Source organism: Giraffa tippelskirchi, chromosome 3, assembly GCF_054371585.1.
Source record: "Giraffa tippelskirchi isolate mGirTip1 chromosome 3, T2T-mGirTip1v1.2.pri, whole genome shotgun sequence".
Taxonomy (NCBI): Eukaryota; Metazoa; Chordata; class Mammalia; order Artiodactyla; family Giraffidae; genus Giraffa; species Giraffa tippelskirchi.
Genome location: NC_137277.1, coordinates 20,631,423 through 20,654,801, shown reverse-complemented (window position 1 = coordinate 20,654,801; position 23,379 = coordinate 20,631,423). Strand labels below are relative to the sequence as shown.

General features: G+C 56.6%; 2 protein-coding genes and 1 long non-coding RNA gene across 11 annotated transcripts; 2 read left to right on the top strand and 1 right to left on the bottom strand.

Annotated features, from left to right (window-relative positions):
• The first annotated feature begins 1,049 nt into the window (after positions 1-1,049).
• Positions 1,050-6,624, top strand: LOC145541368 (uncharacterized). The gene is made up of 3 exons (XR_014078956.1): positions 1,050-1,925; positions 2,605-2,843; positions 5,274-6,624. It is a non-coding gene; the product is annotated as an uncharacterized LOC145541368 (long non-coding RNA).
• Positions 6,625-6,812: 188 nt separating this feature from the next.
• Positions 6,813-13,157, bottom strand: P3H4 (prolyl 3-hydroxylase family member 4 (inactive)). Of its 3 annotated transcripts, none has more exons than XM_081577671.1 (8): positions 12,648-13,157; positions 12,365-12,517; positions 12,068-12,239; positions 11,015-11,143; positions 10,001-10,150; positions 9,096-9,274; positions 7,527-7,671; positions 6,813-7,236 (listed from the first exon to the last, which is right to left on the bottom strand). In XM_081577671.1, the coding sequence occupies exons 1-8, from the start codon at positions 13,122-13,124 to the stop codon at positions 7,214-7,216; spliced, it is 1,428 nt and encodes a 475-aa protein (XP_081433797.1). In that variant the 5' UTR covers positions 13,125-13,157; the 3' UTR covers positions 6,813-7,213. The 3 variants fall into 3 exon arrangements, with proteins under 3 accessions (XP_081433797.1, XP_081433798.1, XP_081433799.1); XM_081577672.1 differs by having other exon boundaries at positions 9,096-9,179; positions 10,005-10,150; XM_081577673.1 differs by lacking the exon at positions 11,015-11,143 and having other exon boundaries at positions 9,096-9,179; positions 10,005-10,150.
• FKBP10 (FKBP prolyl isomerase 10) lies at positions 11,290-22,188 on the top strand. Of its 7 annotated transcripts, none has more exons than XM_081577666.1 (10): positions 11,290-11,376; positions 17,081-17,226; positions 17,545-17,734; positions 17,837-17,982; positions 18,698-18,887; positions 19,020-19,165; positions 19,736-19,928; positions 20,276-20,418; positions 20,662-20,825; positions 21,158-22,188. In XM_081577666.1, exons 2-10 carry the CDS (start codon positions 17,139-17,141, stop codon positions 21,341-21,343), a joined length of 1,446 nt encoding a protein of 481 aa, XP_081433792.1. In that variant the 5' UTR covers positions 11,290-11,376; positions 17,081-17,138; the 3' UTR covers positions 21,344-22,188. The 7 variants fall into 7 exon arrangements, with proteins under 7 accessions (XP_081433792.1, XP_081433791.1, XP_081433793.1 ...); XM_081577665.1 differs by lacking the exon at positions 11,290-11,376 and adding an exon at positions 12,128-12,446; XM_081577667.1 differs by lacking the exon at positions 11,290-11,376 and adding an exon at positions 12,137-12,446 and having other exon boundaries at positions 19,739-19,928.
• The last annotated feature ends 1,191 nt before the right edge of the window (positions 22,189-23,379 follow it).

Here is a 23,379-nt window from a genome sequence, read left to right as displayed (position 1 = left end):
ATTTTAATTGGAGTAGAGTTGATTTACAATGTTGTGTTTGTTTCAGCAAAGTGATTCAGTTATACATATACCTATATTCATTCTTCTTCAGATTCTTTTCTCATATAAGTTATCACAGACTATTGAGCAGAGTTCCTTGTGCTATACAGTAGGTCCTTGTTGGTATATCTTTGAAGAGTTAGCTTGCCTTGTACCTTATTTAGATCCATGCGCACTGCTGCCCCCTGTCTGCTGGTGTTGGGTGAGGGGACTTGCTCAGGGTGACCCTGTCAGGTTTAGGGGGAGAGGACACGAGGTGCAGAAGAGCCTCCCAAATGCTTCTGGCTGGAGTGGCCTAAGCATCCCTGGGAGGGGGAGTAGGGCCGGACGGTGCAAGGCCCTGGAGGGGGTGAGGGTGGGGTGCTCCTGCCATTTTTGCTGCCCTTTGTCTTTGAGGCGCCTCGAGGCCAGAGGCTGCCCGCAGCCTGGTTCAGTGGGTGTGTGCCCAGTGCCAGGAGAGGGCTCTTTAATTACAGAGGTAGCTCCAGCCACAATTCTCTGCAAGGCGTGTGGGCGGGGATGGAATGTCAAAGGGAAAACAGGGAGACAAGAAAACAGAGATAGGATGGCCTAGAAATAGCAAAGGCAGGGCGAGATACCAGGGGCCAGGGGTGGTGAATGGAGAGACTGGAGGAGGGTCAGGACCTCTCCAGAGCATGTCTTTCTTCACAAGTCCCTCCCTCCATCCCTTGGTGGTGGTTTAGTCACTCAGTCGTGTCTGACTCTCAGACAGAGAAGGAATTGTAGCCCATCAGGCTCCTCTGTCCATGGGATTCTCCAGGCAAGAATACTGGAGTGGATTGCCATTTCCTTCTCCAGGGGATCTTGCCCACTCAGGAATCGAACCCAGGTCTCCTGCACTGCAGCCAGATTCTTTACCGTCTAAGCTACAAGGGAAGCTCTTACCTACCCTCAACCTCCCAAGGTACCACTTCAGGTCTTCAGGAGCCCAACAAGGTGGGCCTCAAGCATCAGGATTCTATTCTGGAGCTTAGTCTCCCTGGGTCTCTGAGCAACCCCTTCCCTGTCCTGAGTGGGTTGGGGGAAGGGAGGGGGGCGAGGCCTTGCCACTTGACTCACCCCACTTTCTGCTCCTGGTCTGGGTGACTCCACCCACCGGCTGACACAGCTGGGGCCCCACCCGTCCTGCCAGCCTGCCTGCCCCTCCCTCGCTCAACAAGCCAGGAGAGATGCCTGCCCTGACAGGTGTCCTTCCCACACAGAGGCCACCCCTCCCCTGCCTGCATGCGTGTATGTGTGTGAACACACACACACACACACACACACACACACACAGCAGGAGTTCCTTCCCCACCTGTTGAGAGTCCTGGGGGAGAAGGAGGACTTGAGGCAAACCTTGGGATTAGAGACACACTGGGGGAGGGGTGGGCGGCCCTCCTCAGGGGTCTGAATCAGTAACTTCCCTCAGTTCCTCTAAGCCCTCTAAGCCGGCAACTCCACAACCCACAGCCATCGATTATGCAAAGAGACCCCTCTGGCCTTCCCTGTCTCCCAGCCCTGGACTCCACCTCGCTGGGAGCTAGAGCCAAGGTTTGGAGGCCCCCCAACTTTGTACATTAATCCTAGCTGCCCTAGTCCCATCCAGCGGCCACCAGGGAATTTGAGAGTTGAGATCCTTGAATATTTCATCAGCACTTCAGCCTCCAGTTGAAGAAGCATCCAACTTACAGCTCATGGATAATTTATGACTCCGGCAGAGAACCTGGAAGTAGTGAGGGGGAAGGGCAGAGAGAGTCGGGGTGGGTGAACCCTGGACCCGGGCTGTTGATGATGGTGCCTGAGAAGCCAGCTCCATCCAAAGTATGTTTTGGGGGCAGAAGAAGAGCACCAAGGCCAGGGACATTCCCATTTTTGAGGATATCAAGGTATTACCCCAAAAATGCGTTATCAAAATAATTATGTCTGAAAAAAATTGGAAAGTGTTAGTCGCTCAGTTGTGTCAGATTCTGTGCAACTCCATGGACTGTAGCCTGCCAGGCTCCTCTGTCCTTGGAATTCTCCAGGCAAGAATACTGGAGTGGGTATCCATTCCCTCCTCCAGGGGATCTTCCCGACCAAGGGATCGAACCCAGGTCTATCTGCACTGTAGGCAGATTCTTTAACATCTGAGCCACCAGGGAAACCCAAAAGGTTAAAGTTATGCGATAAGCATTTCTTGATTTGATTCTGTCTCTGTAACTATGTACATAACCTCATTTGGAGATAACAAAAAATTTTAATGAGATGTCTTTCATGGCTGTGAAGCCTCCAAAAAGCCCCCTGCCCCCTACATCCACCTGGGGCCAGGGAAGGAGACCAGACTCCCCTCAGCTAGAATGACTGAGCCTCACTTCTTCCCTGGTGGCTCAGATGGTAAAGCATCTGCCTGCAGGAGACCTGGGTTTGATCCTTGGGTCAGGAAGATCCCCTGAGGAAGGAAATAGCAACCCATTCCAGTACTCTTGCCTGGAAAATCCCATGGATGGAGGAGCCTGATAGGCTACAATCCATGGGGTTGCAAAGAGCTGGACACAACTGAGTCACTTCACTTTCACTTCTTTTTAGCCTCTTCCTGCAGGAAAGCCACCAGGATTTAGTCAAATGCTCAAAACAAAAGGAAGGAATTTCGAATGGTCACCACTTATCTTGCTCCAGGAGTATAAGGTAGCACTCTTGTTAAAGGAGGGCTGAAAAAATGACTCAAAACAGAAGATGTCAAGTTCTCCTGGCCTCTTCTTTACCAAAGGACCTACCACAGTGAGTTCTTCTGCAGATAGAGGATCAGGAATACACGGCAGGAAGGGGTAAGCAAGCTGCCATGTCCTCGTCTTACCTCAGTTTCTCCACCTGAGTCACGGGCATGAACGGTGCTCCCACCCCAAAGGCTGTTTGGGGGTCAGACGAGATGCTATCCAGGTACCCCGGCGCCAGCTGGGACCCAGGCAGGTAGTGATTATGGGGTGATGTTATGGCATGATGTGCCCACAGTTTATATTCCTAATCCCCAAGCCATCTTGGAGTTTGATCATGCGGTCCTGGGAGTCCAATCTAGTCTCCCTGGGCCTCAGTTTCCTCCATCCAGGAAATCAGGGCCATCTGCTGGAGCCATGAAGGCCCCTGAGTGGGGAAGCAGCATGGGGCTTGGACCCGGGAGCTGTCAGGGCTCCCTCAGTGAGGTTATGCAGTTGCCCCAGTGCCAACCAGATACAGCCTCTGACAAAGGAAGGGGTCATTCTTTGTTCCCAGGGGAACCCTACTCTCCCAGAGAAAGGGAACACGAGGGTGAGACTTCAAGAGCTATTTCTCAAACCTAAGCAGGGAATTTTTTCCATTGGAATTTACAAGAATTTGGGGGATCCCATGGGACTCCCCCACCCCACTCCCACTGACCCTGGCCATCATTTCTCCAGATTCAAAAAGAGGCTGGTCTAAATGACCCTGAGCTTCCCTGGATAGCGCTAGTGGCAAAGAATCCACCTGCAGTTTTGATCCCTGGGTCAGGAAGGTCCCCTGGAGGAGGAAATGGCAACCCACTCCATTATTCTTGATTGGAAAATCTCAGGGATAGAGGAGCACAGGCTGCAGTCCAGGGGGTCGCAGAGTCGGACAAGACTGAGGGACTGAGCACACACACACTCTTAAGTGATCCCAGCAATTCTGTGATGATCCCAAGCCCACTAACATTTGGTCCAGTCTAGGGAGCTGACAATGGGAAGTGGGACCCGGCTATGGAATCAGACCCAAGAGTGAGGCTGGATGGTCTACTCTTCCTCCCCTTCCTCCCTACCCCCTCTCCTTCCCTCTCTCCCTTCTGGAACTCTCTGCTTCCCTCAGCTGACAGCCTAGAGGGACACAGAGACCAGAGTGTTCCTTCTCTTGCTCCCTTCTCTGAGCAATATGGATTTAGGGAGAAAAGTTTCAAACCCAGCTCAGTCACTCCTCACCCAGAGGAGTCTTGGACAGGTTGCTTCTCATTCCTCAGCCTCACCTATGGCAGAAGGGAATTGGTATCTATGTTGCAAGACTTTTTAAAATTTATTATTTTTGTATGTTCTGCATCTTCATTGCTGCGCCGGCTTTCTCTAGTTGCAGTGAGCTACTTTTCACTGCAGTGCTCGGCCTTCTCACTGCGTTGGCTTCCCTTGTTTCGGAGCACCAGCTCAAGGGCACAGGCTCAGTAGTTTTGGCGCAGAGACTTAGTTGTTCTGCGGCACCTGAGCTCTTCCTGGACCAGGAATTGAACCTGTGACTCGCAGCTGGATTCTTTACCACTGAGCCACCAGGGAAGCCCCTGCAAGACTGTTCTGAGGCTGTAAAGAACCTGCCAAGTTTCTTTGCCAAGTGTGCCTACTGCCAGGCACACAGTAGGTGATATATTGCAGCAGTGATTCTCTCTTCAGGATGGGGGCTTTCTGGGTCCAGGACACCTCTGCGGCATCTGAGTCTGGCCCTATTGTGTGAGGTCGTCATCCCCACTGCCCTTTTGGCTGCGTCTCTAACCTAGCCATTATGCTACACAGGGTAGGACGTCTCTAACCTAGCCATTATGCTACACAGGGTAGGACGGCTGAGGTGCCCGGCTGGAGAGTTGGGGGCGGGGTAAGGAGAGGGCCGAGGGAGATAGAGACGTGGAGAAGGCAAGGGCGAGGGCGTCTGGGCTGGGTGGGGTTGGGAGAATGAACTGCAGGGCTCCAGAGGGCCCACGCTGGGACTCACTGGAACTCGGTCTCACCGGTTTGGGAAGCTGGCCGGGCAATGGGGAGACGCTGGCATCAGAGAGAGGTGGGAGGGGCTGGTGGCTGCCTGGGATGGAGAAGCTGAGTAAGGCCCCCTGGAAGGGCAGGGCCTGGGCTAACGCAGGGATGGGGGTGAATGCTTCGAGAGGCGCGGCTTTCTGCTATCAGGCGACACACACACACACACACACACACACACACACACACACACACACACACACACACACACACACACACACACACACACACACACACACACACACACACACACACACACACACACACACACACACACACACACACACACACACCCTCATCCTCAGACGCCACCCTTCGATGCACACGGACACACACATCAACACACTTTTTAAACTGCATTGCCCCCCACCTCCTTCCGGTTCCCCTGATCCTCTCACCCTGCTGTTTTTCCATCTCATTTATCTTAGCCAGATAACTCATTTGTATAACATTTATTGTTTATTACCTGTCTCCCCGCAGGCATGCAAGCTTCACGAAGGCAGGGTGCTTGGCTGGCTTTGCCCACTATTATATATGCTTAGCACCTACGGCGAATCCAGCATACAGTAGGTGCTCAACAAATACGTGATGAGGGGGCGAACAAACCCTCTCGAACCACGGTCGCGAACGCGCGCACCTTCAGGGACGCATGCGCAAACCCGCTCGGTCGCCCCCCCTCCTCCGCCCCTCGCGCCCGCCCTCAAGCTGCCACGGACACTCTCAGACACGTGCATACAGGCACACGCTCACACCAACACAACACACAAGGACACAGAGCTTCTCGCTGTAGCCACACAGGCGCTTTCAGACTCACACCCAGCCCTCCGGATTCCAGAGCTAGTAGTCACGCAGGCACGCTCCAGCTCGTCCCAGCTCCCCACCCTCGGCTGGGCCAGCCCCTCCCAGAAACAGGGGGCGGGGTCTCGGTGGAAGCTGACAACACAGCAGCTTGAGAGGGTGGGGTGGGGCGGGGCCGCCCTGGCACCTGGAAGCTCTCAGGAGACGCTGCCACTGCAGACTCACCTATGGGAGGCAAGAGTGAGGTCACCGGCGCCCCCAGCTTTGACCCCGCCCGTGCTCCAGACTCAGACTCTGGCCTTCCTACCCTCATCTTCACCAAAGGCCCAGGGGAAGGGCATGCGGCGGGGCAGGGAATCCTCCTGGGCACCGGAGATGGGCAGGAACCCAGGCCAGGTCACCTGGCACATCTGGGCAGGGGCGTGGAAGCTGAGAACCGGGCTTACCAGCTTCAGCTCCACCCTCCAGTAGGAGGAGAAAGCTCTTCCACCGCCCTGCCGCTGGGAGACCTGTGGGCAGTGGGGCCCAGTGTCACCTAGCTGGCCCCAGTCCAGGGTCCCTCCCCAGAGAGACCCCTTTTGCCCCCACGTCCCAGCTCTGGAACATGGAAACATGGATGGGTGGAGACACTGGTGAAGCATAGGGGCTGGGTGGGAGGCACCTCCAGATTCTCTGCCCACCCCCCACCCCCCAGTCAATGCAAGATTGGGCAACACGGTCTGGCAGCCCCACTGCCACCACGAAGTCTCATGTTATCAAGCCATGTTCCTAGGGCTCCTCTGGCCACTAAGAGGGCAAGTGCCCTTCGGTGTGTGAGCAGAGAGGGCAGGATGGGGCATGCTTGCTCTAGCTCTAAGGAACCTGGGTCAGTAAAACCTTGGAAAGTAAAAACCGGAAGTAAATGTCCTTGTCCCTTTCCCCGTATTCCCTGAGGGAAGTGATGCTGAACTAGGAAAATAGCAGACATCCCACCTCAGGTATCTGAAACCATCATCTTCCCAGGACTCAGGCAGAACTTCATCCTTACACCCCCTAGCGGCAGATTGCAATCGCAGGCTGATGCTTCCGGCAGTCACAAACCCCCAGGGTCCACAGAGGCCAAATTGTGGCCCCTCACCTGTCTCCACGTTTATTGATGAGGTGAGATGGGTGCAGAGGCGGGAGGGAAGGACCTGCACCGTTATCACTCCGCCCAGGGAAATCTGGACCCTAATTCTGTGATTCATTCAACAAGAAATGTTTATTGAGCACCCACTGCCAGTGTGCCAGGAACCAACCGCGGGACTCCTGGTCCAGTGCTCTTCATGATGCCAGTTGCCCCTCTGCTCTGTGTGCAGTTCAGGCTGAGAGCCAACTCGGGAGAGCTGGAATCTTCGCCAGGAGACTGTCCCCACTGGGTGGGGAGGACACTGGGAGGAGGGCAGGCCTTCAGCAGCTGCAGCACCACCATCCTGTGGTCCAGAGACCCAGAGAGGAGGCCGGAGGGGTCTGGGAAGCAGTGCTCACAGGTGGGACAGGATGGGGCCTGGTCAGCTCTGTCCATTTTACATGTTTAATAAATAGTTCTTGTTGGACCCAGGCTTCCCAAGCTCTTGAGGGGTGCAGGGGCGGGGGGCCTCTTCTCATGGTAATTCAGGCTCTGGCTCTGAAAAATGAAAGGCAAGGGCATTGGGGTTAGCCAGGCATCTGGGTGCTGTCCTGGGGAAAGGTGGTGCAGACAGGAGAGAGGGTCCCTGGGAGCAGGTCTCAGCTGGTTCCTGCTCCAGGAAGGATGCTCCCCCACCCCTCAACCAGTTGGGACAGGGGTTGCTAACAGGCCGGAAGCCCCCAAAGGAGGAGTGCCAGCGCCCTCTGCAGTCCAGTGCTCAGAGCCTTCTGTCCCTAACCTCCAGCCCAGGCTGCACCCCTACCCGTCCATCAGGACTAGTCACTGACCAGCCTCAGCCTCGTCGCCCTTGGCATCTGGCTCCTGCCACCAGTCAGCATAGATGCTCTCCTCATAGTCGCCCTCCCCTTCAAACTCGGCATCAGATGGGGGCTTCTCAGGCTCCATGGGTGGTTCTGTCTCCTCCAGCTCCATCTAGAGCAGCCCAGGATGGATGGAGAAACCAGGTCACAACAGGCACAAACCCAGATCGGCTCCCTTCCTGGCCAAGGGGCCCTTCCATCCTGTCTTAGTCCCGAACGCCCCCTTCCCAGCTTCACTCAAGATCTCACACAGGAATGACTTGAGGGTTTCTCCCAAAGTCCTGATCCCAAGCTGCCCCCTCCCTGAAATGATGCACGGGCTCCACCGGCAGAGCTTCAGGGTTGGTGGAAGCATCTCCCTCTGCACAGCCCACCTTTTAAGCATAAATACCTGGGCAATACTGCTCGTCTGTGAATACTGTCTGCTCAGGCTGTTTTGCAGCCAGGAACGCCTTTACTCCCCTGTGCTCTTGTTTATCCCTCCAGCACCAGGCATCAGCTCCAGCATGTGGCCCTTGCTGCTGATGCTGGGTCGGGAGTGCCCCGAGCATCCAGGGCCCCAAGCTGACCGCTCTCATTGCACTACACTAACTGTGAGCTGCTTAGGTGAGGGGCTGTGCCTTTCAGCCCCAGTCACAAAGTCTGGCAAACAGCAAACAATAAACAACAGTAATCGAAATGGCTACCACCCCCTGAGCACCTACCATGTGCCAGCTGTACACTAAATGCTTCACATCCTGGATCTCATTTAATTCTCACCACAACGGTATGAGACGGGCATTATTCTCCCCATTCAATGGATGAAGAAATGGAAGTTTGAGGGTTACTTAAGCCTGGCCTGGAGGCTGCCCAACTGGGATGTGGTGGAGCCAAGTCTGGTGAGCACCAAAGCCTGGGGACTCACAGTGCAGACCCGGCCCCCTGTTTGATGAGGGGTGGGGGGCATGGGCACATAAAGAGTGGAGAGGATGGATGAATAAGTATGGGCAGCAATGCCTCAGAATTCAGGCTCTCAAACCCTCATTTAGAATCAATGTGATAACACACTGGGGGTCTTTCCTTCCTGGTATACTGTGTTCATTCAGTCATTCAGTGGTTCATTCAGATTCAGTTTCTGAGAGCCAGCCGTGTGCCAGGTGCTGTGGGAGGACTGGGAATAAGCTAGCCCCTGTCCTGGAGCCTGTGTTCTCTAGGACACTGGCTGGAGAAAGGGGCGGAGTGAGACGGATGAGGGCTGCAAATAACTCTGGTCCAGGGAGGCATAGAGGATCAGAATGGGCACAGCAAACCCAGAAGACAGAGCCAGGACATGCAGCAAGGGCTTCCTGGAGGAGGCACCACCAGACCGGGGTCTAGGAGAAGCAAGATTCAGACGTGTAGAGAAGTGGGGCATGAGAACATGGAGCAGGGAGAGAAGGGCAGGTGTAAACAAGGCACAGGTAAAATGCCCCTGCCTCACAACAGCTGACTGCCAGGAGCTGTGGCTGAGCTTTGGCACAGCGGCCCACCAGGCCTGTAGAGCAAAGGCCCCCTTACCTCATCATCTGACTGCAGGTACATGTGTGCAAAGTCTAGCAGCTCCCGAAGCTCAGCTGTCTGGTTGTGGTAGAGTCTGGCCTCCTGGGAGGAGGGAAGAAAAACAGGTGAGCCAGGCCTCCTGCTGCCAGATAGTGGAGGAGCCAGAGCTCCTAGACTCTGAGTCTTCTGGTCCTTTTCTACCTCCAGGAGCAGAAGCAGGGTGTCAGTTTACATGCTGATCAAAAAACTGCAGTTGCTTGATGCTGGGTTAAGAAGGATTCTGAGGGCTCAGTGAGAAAGAGCGCCTCAATCGATTACCAATGTCTGCCACTGACAAGGAAACTGAGAGGTTTTATTTGCCAGTCATGCCCAGACTCCCAAGGGGTTTCCTCAGGTGGTTCAGGTTAGGAGGTCCCTGGGGAAGAAGGGCAAAGGCGAGCAGTGAGGGTGGGGAGGGAACAGGCAGGGACACACAGATACTTTTTACCTCCCACATCCCAGGTGCTGTGCTGAAGAGGTAGGCTGGACCACCCCCATTTTGCAGGTGAGGCAACCAATTCAGAAAAGGTCAGTAAAGAGGGACTTCCTTGGTGGTCCAGTGGCTAAGACTCCACGCTCCATACAGGGGGCCCAGGTTTGATCCTTGGTCAGGGAACTAGATCCCACATGCCGCAACTAAGAGTTCATACGCCACAACTAAAGATCCCACATCCTACAACCAAGACTTGGCGCAGCCAAATAAATAAGTACGTACCAAAAAAAAAAAGATCACTAGTGTTCTCAGGATCACACAGTTGGTGGGTCTGAACCTAAGACTCCAACCACAACCCAAACTCTTTCTTTTTATTTCTCATCCTGCCATTGGAGCGAGCCAGGAATTTTTAAAAATCAAATCACAGGTCCTGAGAATGCCTTGGCGATGCCCACCTCCCGGGGCTGGAAGTCCTCCTCCTCCAGGCCCCAGCGGGCCCTGTGGAAGCGGTAATACACCAGGTTCTGCTGCATGACATTGTCTTCCGGGTCGAAGAGCATGTAGCTGGCGGCACTGCGGGCGGCCTGGCGCACGTCGTTCACTGCAGGCAGAACAAGAGAGAGGAGTGGCCCCTGGCGCGTCCCCCTCCTTCAAGGATAACCCTCACCTAACCCATCCCCAGCTTCCAATTTAGTCCAGCGCCCCTGTATCCCCAGCTGCCTCCCAGAATATCCAACTCAATAACAACACAAGCTAGAGTATATTGAGCAATTACCCGATGTCCTGTGTAACTCACTTAAGCCTCACTGTTACTGTCATCCCCATATTACAGACAATAAATCAGAGGCACAGAGGGTTAGGTAAACTGGTCAAGTTCACACAGCTGGAGAATGAAGGCACTGGGGAATCAGAGGCTGTTGCCCCAGCCTTCACTCTCTTTGCCAACTGGACCCCAAAGGGTCTCCCGGCCCCTTGTTCTTCAGCTCTTCCTCTCCAGCTCTAGCCTGTCTGAATTTTGGCATCTCTGAGTTGCAGACACCCTGGAGACTGACCTTAGCCCCAGCTGATGCCAAAATCTCCCTCAAGTGAGGAGAGCCTTAAGGCCTGGTGCTACTTTTTATTAGCCAGGTGACTGACTCATGGCCCCTTGCCCTCTATGAGCCTCGGCGTCCTCATCTGAAAAATGGGTCCAGTAACATCAGCTACTGGTGGTTTGTGAGAGGATCCAGCGAGATAAACAGAGGTGGCAGGGCTCCATCAACTGTCGAGTACTGTGCAGTTTGTTGACTATCTAGTCCTTCACCTAAGAGGCCCTCGAATTCTCCCCAGAGGCTGCTGCCTGTTCCCTCCCACCAGCTTCTCACTTGCCCCCACCACCCTCCCATCACCAGGGATCCTCAATTCTGACTCGCTTTCGCCTCTAGTGCAGAGCTTCCCCTCGCCCCAAGCCCACCGGGAGGCTCACACTTGTAGTAGGCAAACTGCAGGTAGTGATACATGGTGGCCACGAACTTCTCCACGAAGTAGCCGCCCACATTGGGGGTCAAGTTGGCCTCACAGTCCACCTTACACTGCAGGGATTCTGCAAAGAGATCTTGAGGGGTGGGGAGGCAGCAGTGAGGAGCTGGTGTGCTGAACAGCTCCAGCCTGCAGACGGGGGTGACAGAGATGACCTCCAACCTCAGCTCTATCCACTGATGTCACAAGACAGTAAAGTGACAAGTGATGCTGAGGAAGACTACTGTGGACTGGGCTGACTTACCACCCCCACAGCTCACCTGCCACCCTGAAGCCATAGGAAGCCAGGGGTCTCTGGGAGAATGGCAGGTGAGGTTTGGAGGTGGGACTAAAGTCCAAATATAGAAGCTCAGGACAGTCCTTTCTGCCCCTGCTGATGGACTCTGCCTTTAGGGATCCCCAGACCCTATTTCTGGCCCCAAACTGCTTTCCACACACATCCACTAGGCTATTCCCACCTCAGCACCTACATTGCTCTCTGTCTGGAAGGTCCATGGACCCAACCTCCCCAGATCCTTTTGGGAAGTCACTCCTTGCTACACCCATGCCCAGCACCTTGGACACTCTCCGCTGTGTCCCCTGCACCCAGGGTGGCAGGTGTTCTGTTAGCCTCTCTCAGCCAACTGAAGGCTCTGAGGGTCCGGATAACAACTTATGCCTGTCTGCCTCCCAAGCACTTAAGAAAGTGTTAGTCACTCAGTTCTGTCTCACTTTTTGTAACTCCATGACTGAAACCCTCCAGGCTCCTCTGTCCATGGAATTCTTCAGGCAAGAATACTGGACTAGTGGGTTGCCATTTCCTCCTGCAGGAGATCTTCCCACCCCGGGGATCTAAGCCATGTCTCCTGCTTTGCAGGCCGATTCTTTACCGTCTGAGCCACCAGGGAAGCCCTAAGCACTTAGGAGGCCTCTATAAATGCGTGTGGAATGAATAATTGTGTCAAGGGGCCTTAGGAGTTCTGAGCCCTGTGGGTGTGAGGGATGTCTGGGTGGGATGTACCTGCTATGGCTGGGTAGAAGTCCTTGAAATCCACCTGCTCGTGGGCTCCCTCGCAGCCAGCCAGACACCGGGCAAAGACAGCCAGGTACTCAGCCAGGGCCCGCTCCATGTCCTCGGTGCTCCCGCGGAAATCTCCGCTGTTGTAGAGCTTCACAGCCCGGAGGAACACCGCCTGGAGGGAGGGGACGCGCAGGAGGGTCAAGGGGATTCCAACACCTCCCCCCCGCCTCCACGGGCGCTACGCAACTCGGGACTCATGGCGTTACGTCGGGGCCGGTCCTACCCCCGACATCCCACCTCGTAGGGCTGGGCCTCCAAATCTGTGAGAGGCTCGTCGGCGGCGTCCAGCAGCCCGCGATAGTAGCTGAGATACTTGGCGGTGAGCTCGTGCTTCGGGTTCCTCTGGAGGAAGGTGTAGGCCGCGGCCACCGCCTTCTCCAGCCGGTTAGCCTGCGGGGTGGGGACGGAGCGGGTCAGCAGAGCCGGAGTCCGCTGCCAGGAGCGCGAGCGAGGGATCAGCGGTCGGGCTACTGGGTGGGAGCCGCGCTCCTCGCGACCCGACCGGGCGGCCGGCGCGCACCTTGAACTGCGCGTAGTGCAGGTACTGGTAGGGCAGGCGGCTCTGGAAGTCGCGCAGCAGCTGGCGCGGCGGGTAGGGCACCTGGAAGGCGGGCAGCGAACGCTTGCAGCGCCGCAGGCAGGCGGCGCGCTCCAGGACGTGGCCGAAGAGCCGCAGCTCGCGGGCCCATTCGTCGCCGCCGTCCGGCCCGAGGGGCGCTGGGTCCGGGTGCGCGGCGGCGGGCGGCGCGGGGCCGCTGCAGTTGGCGTGGCAGAAGGCCTCGCTGTCCCGCAGCAGCCGGTGCAGCCGCAGCGCCGCCTCGAGGTAGCGCGCGCTCTCGCGCCAGCTCTCGCCCTCGTACTGCTCCAGCGCGTGCCCGTAGGCCGCAGCCAGGGGCATCAGGTCCTCCGGCGGGAAGCCCCGAAAGCTGTACTTCTCGTACTGCGCCCCGGCGCTGCCCAGCAGCAGCCACAGCAGCCCCCACGCCGCCCGAGCCATGCCCGCTCCGCGCCGGCCGGCTCTCCCAGCCTCGAGCAGGCGTCCCGCTGGCGGGCAGGCGGGCGGGCTCTGGGGCCGGGGCTGGCCCGCTGGGTCTTAGCGCCGGGCACTGGCGGAGAGGGCTACGAGGCGGGGTGTGGCTTGAGTCAGATCCCCCAAGGGGCCGAGGGATCTCTACTCTTTTCAGACAGCCGTCACTATCCTGAGTCCCTGACCTCCTGCCCTTGGGGTCCTCCCCTTGGCAGATGGTGTGAGTGTGGGGAACGCTTCCGGCAGGGATGGGGAGCCCAGAAAGCCGCCCCCACGCAAAGGCGGTCCCACCCCCGCCCCCGCCTTAAGATAGAGAAATTGAGGGAAGTGTCACTTCTCTCTAGTTTGCCTAAGCCCTGAAACCTGCTCTTCCTCCCATCACAGCGGTCCTTCTGCTCACTCCCCACCCCCAGCCCCCAAGAGGTGACCCCAAGGGTACCCTCCAGCCCGCGACAGGGAGGCACATCCCTGGTTTTACCCTGCACACCCTCCACTCTCACCACCTCCTATTCGATCCCCATCCCCACATCAGAAAGTCCTCTGGCAGTCCAGCTTTTGCTGGACAAAGCAGCCCGTTCCCGGAGAGGCTGTCCCAGGGACAGAGGGGTGGGAGGGAGCACTGAGATCGCCTCCCCGCCCCCGATTCTGGAGCCTCACCAGTCACCTGGAGAGGCCTAAATTGGGGGTTGCCTCCCAAAGAAACAAGGAATGCCTCAGCCCGGCTTTAGGACCCGGGGGGCTCCAGAAAAAAAAAAGACTAAGAACTTTTTTATTTTTTTCTGTCGGCTCCGCTGTCTCAACTTTCACGAACTTCCCTACCCCTCCAGGCCCCAGTCTCTGGGCCCCCAGGGTGGGGGTGGGCGCAAATCTGGAGGGCTTAGCGGTGCTTTCCTCCGACTCCAGCAGCCTGGCCCTCCTCCTGTTCCACTCCTCTTGCCCCCGCCCCGCCAGCTCAACCTCCCCAGCCCCCATTCCACGTGGACCAGCCAGGGCGGGGGTGGGGATGGAGCACAGGAAGAGGGGGAGCCAGCTCTGGGAGGAGGAGAGGGGAAGGAGTCTGGCCGCCGCCGCGCTTTCTCTCGCCCTCACTGCCGACCGTCCCAGCTCCAGGCACCATGCTCCGTGCAGGCCCCCCGAGCCACACCCTCCTCCGGCTCCCCCTGCTGCAGTTGCTGCTGCTGCTCGTGCAGGCCGTGGGGAGGGGGCTGGGCCGCGCCAGTCCGGCCGGGAGCCCCCTGGAAGATGTGGTCATCGAGAGGTACCACATCCCCAGGGTCTGTCCCCGGGAAGTGCAGATGGGGGATTTTGTGCGCTACCATTACAACGGTACTTTCGAGGACGGCAAGAAATTTGACTCGAGGTAACGGCTTGGGTGCCCCCAGACTCACCATTTCTCTTCCCCGAGCTTGGAGCCAGGCTCACTCAGTTTAGGGTTCCCTTGTTGCCGCCTTTAAGCTGTGTCTGCATGCGCCTCCTCACACCGCGATCCCCCAGCTCCAAACAGCACCCTGAGTGGGAGGATTCGTAGACGTCTCTCTCCCCGGACATCTCTGCCCTCAGTTTCAAACTTTCGCCTCTCAAAAGACCTCACTTGCTTTCACACAAGCCTCCTCTGTCCCCCAAAGTGCTTGAGAATCGAGAGGAACTCAGCGTTTTATTTAAAGCCAAGGAGGGGATGTTCTGGTTCATAGAGGTGGGGGAAGGGCATGGTCCCTGCTGCATGCGAATCGTCCAGGGATCTCAGCCCAGGACCCTCTACCTTTCCGTCCACGTTGACTCGCTTTGTGGTTCCAGCCCCAGGTTTCAGTGCCTTTGTGTTTAGAGAAGGAGTAAGCAGAGGTTTTGGGGGAAAGGGGTAGGGGTTTTCAGCCGCTAGTGGGGTAAAGCAGGTGGGCCTTCTAAGACAGCAGGATGGATCAGGGAGTGCAGGGCATAGATTGGTGTAGGGACCTGTCTGTCTACGTGTCACACAGTCACACATGCCACCCTGGGTTCCTTCGGAGGGTTTTCATGCCTCCCTCTCTGCCAGAACCCGCACCCCCCTCTCCCTCCATCTTGGCTCCACCAGGTCAGTGCTGCCGCCCATCTTGCCAGCTTTGGGGTTTGAGAGACTGGCTTCTGGTCTGGTCCAAGCCTCTGGTCTGCTCTAGCAAGTTCTTTTTTCTTAGTGGGGGCAGGCCTATACGCCAGGTCAGCCTCAGTTAAAATTAGGGTCCTGGTGGTCACACACACAAGCCCCCACACCACACCCCAAGAAGCCAGTCCCTCTTAGAGACTTCACCAAAACACCCACTTCAGCCTGCAGAAATTAGTGGCCATGGGAACTTCCCTCGTGGTCCAGTGGCTAAGACTCCATGCTCCCAATGCTGGGGGCCCAGGTTCTATCCCTGGTCAGGGAATTAGGTCCCACCCACTGCAACTAAGTGTTCGCATGCCATAGCCTGCATGCTGCACCTAAGACCCAGTGTAGCCAAATTATAATTAGTTAATTTTTTAAAAGGGGGCCATGGCTGTGGAGCCAGGCAGAACACGAACTCCTGAGACTAAGACCTTGGGTACAAACCCAGACTGTAATCATGGACAAGAAGTTTTGCCTCTTTGTGCTTTACTTCCCTCATCTGAAAAATGGAGATCAAAAAGCGTTCTAAAAAAATGAGTCCCTACTTCCTAAGGCTGCTGTTAGGACTCAAGGTGATAAATGAAAGTGAACTTCACACAGGACCTGATGGTCTGCAAGCAGCTTCAGCACACGTTCGCCTTGACTCTGGGGAGAACTCTGGTTTAACGAAACTTCTTGCCATGCTTGAGCTCTCCTAAGGGCTCTGTGAAATGAGCAGGCCAGACATGGCAACCATCTCAGTGGGCAAAATGCGGCCTGGGGAGTAGCCAGGAGTACAGCTCCGAGCCCGTGGCCACAGAGTGGAAGAGGGTTGGGAGTTGGGGAATGACCTCCCTGCTGGGGACTCTGCTGGGCCCAGTTCATGAAGTGCTGAGTTTGGAAGACTTTCACCACTCATGACTCCTTCCATCAAAATGCCAATCTCTCATCCTTCCTTAATTTTGGAAAACTTGTAAATTAAAACTGTAACCAAAAACAAAAGCTGTGGCAATTTTAGAACAGGCCTTTTCAAAATTGAAAACCAATTCCTATCCCTGGCAAGCTCTGCTTCCCCTTCCTTGCCTCAGTGAATTGATGGTTCGGTGGCCCACATGTGGGCTGTGGAGTTCAACAGACCACACATCAGCTCTGTGACCTTGGGCAAGTCACTTGGTTTCTCAAGTCTCAATTTTTCTCCTAAGAAAGATGAAATCAATAAAGCCCATTTTGGAAATTCCCCACTGCCATGGCCAGGGTTCAGTCCCTTGTTGGGGAACTAAGAACCCACAAAGCATGTGGTGCTGCCAAAAATAATAATATTGCCCACTGCACAGGGGACAGGATTAAATAACATAATGAATGCAGAATGCCAAGCATTTCGAGACTTTCCTGGCTGTCCTGTGGTTAAGACTGCAAGCTCCCAATGCAGAGGGCAAGGGTTTGATCCCTGGCCTAGGAACTAGGATCCCCCCATGCCCCCATGCCCCATGATGCAACCAACAGCAACAACAACAAAAAAGCCAAGCATTAGCATTTCTTCCTGCTGGATAACTGGTCTCCCCAACCCCAATCCCCTGCTCTGCCGCCCCCTGCCCCCCACGTCTGTACTTCCCACTCTGGCCTCCTTGGGGACCTCCTTTTGTCACAGCCCGCCCTGTTGAGGTGGGAGTTGCAGCCCACCTAGGGGGAGGCTTGAAGAGGAGACAAGGAACCTGTGGATCAACACGTGTGTGTAGGGAGGGGGATTGTGTGTGTGTGTGTGTCTCCTGGGCATGTACGTGATCATGAGCAGAGGTCACTGCATCGCATCTGTCCCCTCCCTCTCCAGCTATGACCGCCACACGTTGGTGGCCATCGTGGTGGGCGTGGGGCGCCTCATCACCGGCATGGACCGAGGCCTCATGGGCATGTGTGTCAATGAACGACGACGCCTCATTGTGCCTCCGCACCTGGGCTATGGCAGCATCGGCGTGGGTGAGGAAGGCTGGGGCCCAGGCCTAGGGATGGAGATCAGGAGGCAGAAGCAGGGACCCTAGGGCCAGAAAACGGACGCTCAGAGAGGGAGAGTGAACTTCCAAGGTCACACTGCATGTGCAGACTGAATAGCAACAAGCCTGGGACTCACGTTTGGGTCTCCTGCCCCTGGGGTGGGAGGAAGGACAGTAAGAGGCCTGGGTAGGATCCTCGCTTGACTCAGGAGAAGGGGACCTATGGGTGCTGGAGGGCAAGGCCAACCTGGATGCTGAGACCTCCATTCCACCCCCTACTCTGGGGGCTGCTTCACCCTCACAGCGGGGCTTATCCCTCCTGATGCCACCCTCTATTTCGACGTGGTCCTGCTGGATGTTTGGAACAAGGAGGACACTGTGCAGGTGACCACCTTGCTGCGCCCACCCCACTGCCCCCGGATGGTCCAGGACAGTGACTTTGTGCGCTACCACTACAATGGCACGCTGCTGGATGGCACTGCCTTCGACACCAGGTAAGGGCTGAGATCCAGGGGACTGTGGCATGCAGTGGGGAGTCGGGGGCCATCCTGCCTCTCCCACCAACAGCAGCCTCACCTCTACCTCCTTCTCTGCAGCTACAGTAAGGGTGGGACTTATGACACCTACGTGGGCTCTGGCTGGCTGATCAAGGGTATGGACCAGGGTCTGCTGGGCATGTGTCCTGGAGAGAGAAGAAAGATCATCATCCCTCCATTCCTGGCCTATGGCGAGAAAGGCTATGGTGAGGACAGGCAGGGACTCGGGGATTCTCTGTAAGCAGGCTGCCATGTACAGTTGTCCAGGTTGAATACTGTACAAGGACACCCAGCCAAGGAGGCAAATTGGGATGAAATCTAGCCCTTGGTGATTGCCTCATTAAGAAACAGTGCATCAGAATTCCCTGGTGGTCCAGTAGCTCTTTCATTACTGGGGCCCAAGTTCAATCCCTGATGGAGGAGCTAAGATCCTGCAAGCCATGGAGCATAACTCCCCCAAAGAAGAGAGGGAGGTACTTTATTCTTTTAAATTTTTATTTAGTTATTTATGGCTGTGCTGGGTCTTTCTTGCTGTTCACAGTCTTTCTCTAGTTGCCTCAGGTGGGCTCAGTAGTTGTGGCACACGGACTTAGTTGCCTCACAGCACATGGAATCTTCCCGGACCAGGGATCAAACCTATGTCACCTGCACTGGTGGCCGGATTCTTAACTACTGGACCACCAGGGAAGTCCCCATATTCTGCTTTACTCTGCTTTATACAAAGGCTTATATGGGCTGGTGGTGGCTTTGGGGAAAACCCAGCTCCAGCCTCACAGGGGAAGAAGCATAGGAAGAAGCAGAAAGGGCTCTGGAAAGCAGGGTTGGCACCTTTTTGGGTGGTGCTCACATAGGCCTTCCTGAGTTGAGAAGAAGCCCCATTCTGGTCTCCATTTGTATGATTCAAGCCTATTCCTTCCCCAGGGACTGTGATCCCCTCGCAGGCCTCACTGGTCTTCCACGTCCTACTGATTGACGTCCACAACCCGAAGGACACTGTCCAGCTGGAGACACTTGAGCTGCCGCCTGGCTGCGTCCGGAGAGCCGTGGCTGGGGACTTCATGCGTTACCACTACAACGGGTCCCTGATGGATGGCACTCTCTTTGATTCCAGGTCCGGGGTGGGGCGGGCAGGGGCAGGGGGTCCCCGAGGAGGATGGTGGGGGATGGGGCAGCTCGGAGCTGCCTGGCAGGGCGGGGCCCCTGTGACTCCCTTGCTGGCCCCCCACCCTGCCTTGTATTGCAGCTACTCCCGCAACCACACCTACAATACCTATGTGGGGCAGGGCTACATCATCCCTGGGATGGACCAGGGCCTGCAAGGCTCGTGCATGGGAGAGCACCGGAGGATCACCATCCCCCCCCACCTTGCCTACGGGGAGAACGGGACTGGTAGGCTTGCTCCCAGTTCCCCAGGCCAACACCTCAGCTCCTCCTGACCTACCCCTAATACGGGTGGGGGGATTCCAGCTACTGCTCTGCCCTTCTCGTCACAAAAACCGGTCCCCCAGCCAACTCTTGCCGCAAGGACTTTATCTGTTCCTCCAGGGGCAGTCCCCTGCTTCTCCCCTTCCACACAGGAAAAGGGCAGCCCACTTCTGAGCTTGGGGAGGGAGGGTGGTATAGCCCTAGGAAGCAAACAGACCTGGATCTGAGTCCCAGCTTTGCTGGAAACCATAGTGTGCTCACCTGTAAAATGGAACTAATCACATTGATCAGCAGAGTAAGCCACTGGGAGGTTGCAAGACATACCTGTAAAGGGCTTTCTAATTGGCATGCCTCTCCCCTCCCCTGCCCTGCCTCCTTACCCCTACAGTGTATATGACGAGTTGACCATGTGGACAAACATCCCATCCCATCCTTGCTTAGAATCCCAGGACCGGGAAGTCTAGGGGCCTCCGTGGAGACCTGTAGCAGCCCCTCCATGACCCCAACTGATCCACGCCTCCATTCTGGCCCCAGGAGACAAGATCCCCGGCTCTGCTGTGCTGATCTTTGATGTCCACGTGATCGACTTCCACAATCCTGCGGATCCAGTGGAAATCAAGACGCTGTCCCGGCCCCTGGAGACCTGCAACGAGACAGCCAAACTTGGGGACTTCGTTCGCTACCACTACAACTGCTCTCTGCTGGATGGCACCAGGCTCTTCTCCTCGTGGGTCCAGGGCAGGGCCAGGGCTGGGCAGGTGGGTGGGCATGGGCCAGGCATGGGGGGGTCCTCCTAGGAGCACCCCCTAAGTTCCCACTGAAGCTGAAATTCTTAACTCCAGAGGCAAAGGGAGGGTGAAGTAGGTAGTAGGGGGAGCTGCTGGTTCCACTCTTCGGAGGACAGCTGGAGCAGGGGCCACACTACAGGACAGGGCCAGGACAAGGAGATCGCTCCTCCTTCTGCTCACTGGGCCCCGGCACCCTGCCCTGTGGGGCGGCCCCAGGAATGAGTCAGGAGCTGGGCCTGCCGGGGATCAGACAGGTACTGACCCGGGAATCTGCTCTCCCCACTAGCCATGACTACGGGGCCCCTCAGGAGGCAACTCTGGGAGCCCACAAAGTGATCGAAGGCCTGGACACGGGCCTGCAGGGCATGTGCGTGGGAGAGAGGCGGCAGCTCGTGGTCCCCCCACACCTGGCGCACGGAGAGAGTGGAGGTGAGGGGTCGAGACTGGCCTGAACTTTCCTCCCCTCTGCCCCTGCCCGCCTGGGGCCTTGCTGGCTGGTGGGAGAAGTGAGGGGAGCCTTCTGGATTGTTCTGTAGGGTGGTTCTGTAAACGTGCCCTGCCCCACTCTCCAGCAACCCCAGCGGGCAGCTGAGGCCTGTGGGCTGGGTGTGCGCTGGGCAGGCTGTGAAGCGGGGCCCGGACTCTCCCCTTCTCTGCTCCCCACTCCTGCAGCCCGGGGGGTTCCTGGCAGTGCTGTGCTGCTGTTTGAGGTGGAGCTGGTGTCCCGGGAGGATGGGCTGCCCACAGGCTACCTGTTTGTGTGGCATGAGGACCCTCCTGCCAACCTGTTTGAACACATGGACCTTAACAAGGATGGCGAGGTTCCCGCAGAGGAGGTAGGTGACGAGTTCTCGCCTTCTCATTCATAACTGTCCGCACACTGTCACCCAGCAGAAGCCCCTGGCACAGTGGTGTCTAACGAGAACACAGCACGTGTCCACTGCACCCCGGCCCTCTACGGCTCACTGTGCCTTAAGCCCCTTGTCCCCGCCTTTTCCTCTGGCTACCTGACCCCGAGAACGTCCTCCACCCCCAGCGCCCCCCACCACCGCCCCCCAGGACATAGCACCAGTTCCTCTTAGTCCTCCTGGGAGCCCATCCCAAGGCCAGCCCAGCTGCTCGGGCAGGATGCTCTCTTCCCCTCCCCTTGACTCTTCCCTCTCTGCAGTTCTCCACCTTCATCAAGGCTCAAGTCAGTGAGGGCAAAGGCCGCCTCCTGCCTGGCCAGGACCCTGAGAAAACCATAGGAGACATGTTCCAGAATCAGGATCGCAACCAGGATGGCAAGATCACCGCCGAGGAGCTCAAGCTGAAGTTGGACGAAGACCAGGAGCGGGTCCATGAGGAACTCTGAAGGGCAGAGGCCTGGGCCTGGAGGCAAAGGCCCACATCGAAGGGGACAGTGGGCAGTGGGGCTGGCTTCCCAACAGCCACCCTCCCCTCTGCCAGGATGAGGTCTGGAAGCATCTAGACAGTGGTCAGAGGGGACAACTCTGGTCTTCCCACTGCCTGAGAGTAAAATCCACAGCACAGACCTCTATTCGGTTTTCTCTCCCAACCCCAAGCCCCTTCCTTAAAAGTTTTGGAATTACAAAGCCACCCGGGGGGATGGTAGACTGTGGGGGTTGGCTGCCCCTCACTCAGACCTCCCCTCCATGTCACCACTGAGCAAGACCAAACTCATTCATTTCCCCCAACTTCCCCTTTACCTATATTTACCCTCGCCATCTTCAACCCCCACCTGTAGCCTGCATTCCTCTGTCCTGGCATCTCCCCAAAACATGAACCCCCAGCTTTCCTCCCTCAGCTCTGGCTGGATCCTAGGGAAAGGGGGTGGTTCCAGGGGGGCAGCCCTACCTCACCTTCACCTGTCCCATCCCCCTTCCCGGTGTGGTGGTGGCCGAAGTGCTCCCAGGGTGCTATACATCAGAGCTGGGCTTTGTGTCACCTTTCATCCCTAAAGAAGGTTGCCTTCTCCAGGGACCAAGGGCCAAGAAAACAATGAAGGGGTGGCGATGAGGAAACCTACTTGGATGGATGAGAGCTATGGAACCCTTGGTTTAGGGCTGAAAGTTGGAAGAGGGGCTCATTGGGGACTGAGGGGTGACAGACGGGTGGGCAAAGCTCTGCACACTCCAAAGACTAAACTGGTGTCAAGACCCCCCTGCTCCTTTGTGCCAAATAAAACACTAAACCAGAGGCCTTGGCATGTGGTCTTTCTGGGGGAGGGGCCCTTCGCCCACATGTTCAGAGGAAGGGGAGCAGGGCAGGCCACCTCCACGGCCCTTCAGTTCAAGATGCTGTCCCCGGGTCTGGGCCTTCTGCCTCTCTCAGGCTCAGCTGGGGCCCTCACCATGGAGGGGTAAGTGTCCACAGAGGAGAGGAGCCTGAGGGCCAGGCCTGGGGATAGGATCCTGGTCTCCTTACTGCCCCAGCTCAATGGAAAACAAGGTCCCTGAAGTCAAACACGATGTACAAAGCTCAGGGATTGAATTAAACCACACAGTTTGGATTCTCCTTTCACATAGATCAGTTCTCACAGAATATTCCCACGTCTCCCTCCTGGCTGCCAGCTGTTCCCACCTGCCTGATGCTTCTTCCTCTCGCCAGAAAGGTAAATGAGTTCAAACCTCTAGTGTCGTTTTTTTTGGCTGCTGTGGGTCTTGGCTGTGGCATGTGAACTCTTTATTTGCAGCATGTGATGGGACCTAGTTCCCTGACCAGGGATTGAACCCAGGCTCCCTGCACTGGGGACGCAGAGTCTTAGCCACTGAACAAAACCTCTCATGTCGAGGACGGAGTCGCTTCAGCCACCAGTCAGGCCATCTGTCCTCATCTGCTTGGCTGGACTCTGGCCAGTGTGAGAGATAACCCTAGCCATCCAAGGAGGGGGTGAGGTGCATGGGAGAGAAAATGACCAGCTTGGACTCACCTCTGAACTGCCCCCACAAAAACCGCAAGCAGAGTTCTCACCCAAGACCCTCCGAGAGAGAGAAGCTGCTCCCCACGGCTGCAGTGACTGATATTCCCAGGTCCCAGAGAATCCAGATAGCACCTCAGGGTTGACAGACCCAGCCTTAGATGGTAACCACCTTCTCCCAAGCCTGACTAAGCCGGCGTGGAGGGAGCATGATGCACAAGCGAGGGCAGGCTCTGTCAGAAACACTGCAAGCCCGCTGGAGCTCCCAGCTCTAGCCTTGGGGCCAAGGACTGGTCCTTCCTAAGTGGACCTGCACTCCTGCAGGGTCACCGTGAGGATGAAACAGCACCTGTGGCTTCTGGGAGCATGCAGCCAACTCTCAGTCAACACTCCCATTACTTTCCTTTCAGAGCTGCAGATGAACACGACTTCCCAGCAGCTGGGCAGGCGGGTGAGGGAATGAAGTTGAC

Bases quoted from the DNA above. Each gene is read 5' to 3' on its own strand.
- FKBP10 (XM_081577670.1), top strand. From the start codon at position 14,270: ATGCTCCGTGCAGGCCCCCCGAGCCACACCCTCCTCCGGCTCCCCCTG. The intron at 14,515-17,080 runs GTAACGGCTTGG...CTCCCTCTCCAG, and splicing joins GGCAAGAAATTTGACTCGAG to CTATGACCGCCACACGTTGG. The intron at 20,419-20,661 runs GTGAGGGGTCGA...CCACTCCTGCAG, and splicing joins GGCGCACGGAGAGAGTGGAG to CCCGGGGGGTTCCTGGCAGT.
- P3H4 (XM_081577671.1), bottom strand. From the start codon at position 13,124: ATGGCTCGGGCGGCGTGGGGGCTGCTGTGGCTGCTGCTGGGCAGCGCC. The intron at 12,518-12,647 runs GTGCGCGCCGGC...CCCACCCCGCAG, and splicing joins TGCACTACGCGCAGTTCAAG to GCTAACCGGCTGGAGAAGGC. The intron at 7,237-7,526 runs GTCAGTGACTAG...TTCATTTTTCAG, and splicing joins GGGCGACGAGGCTGAGGCTG to AGCCAGAGCCTGAATTACCA.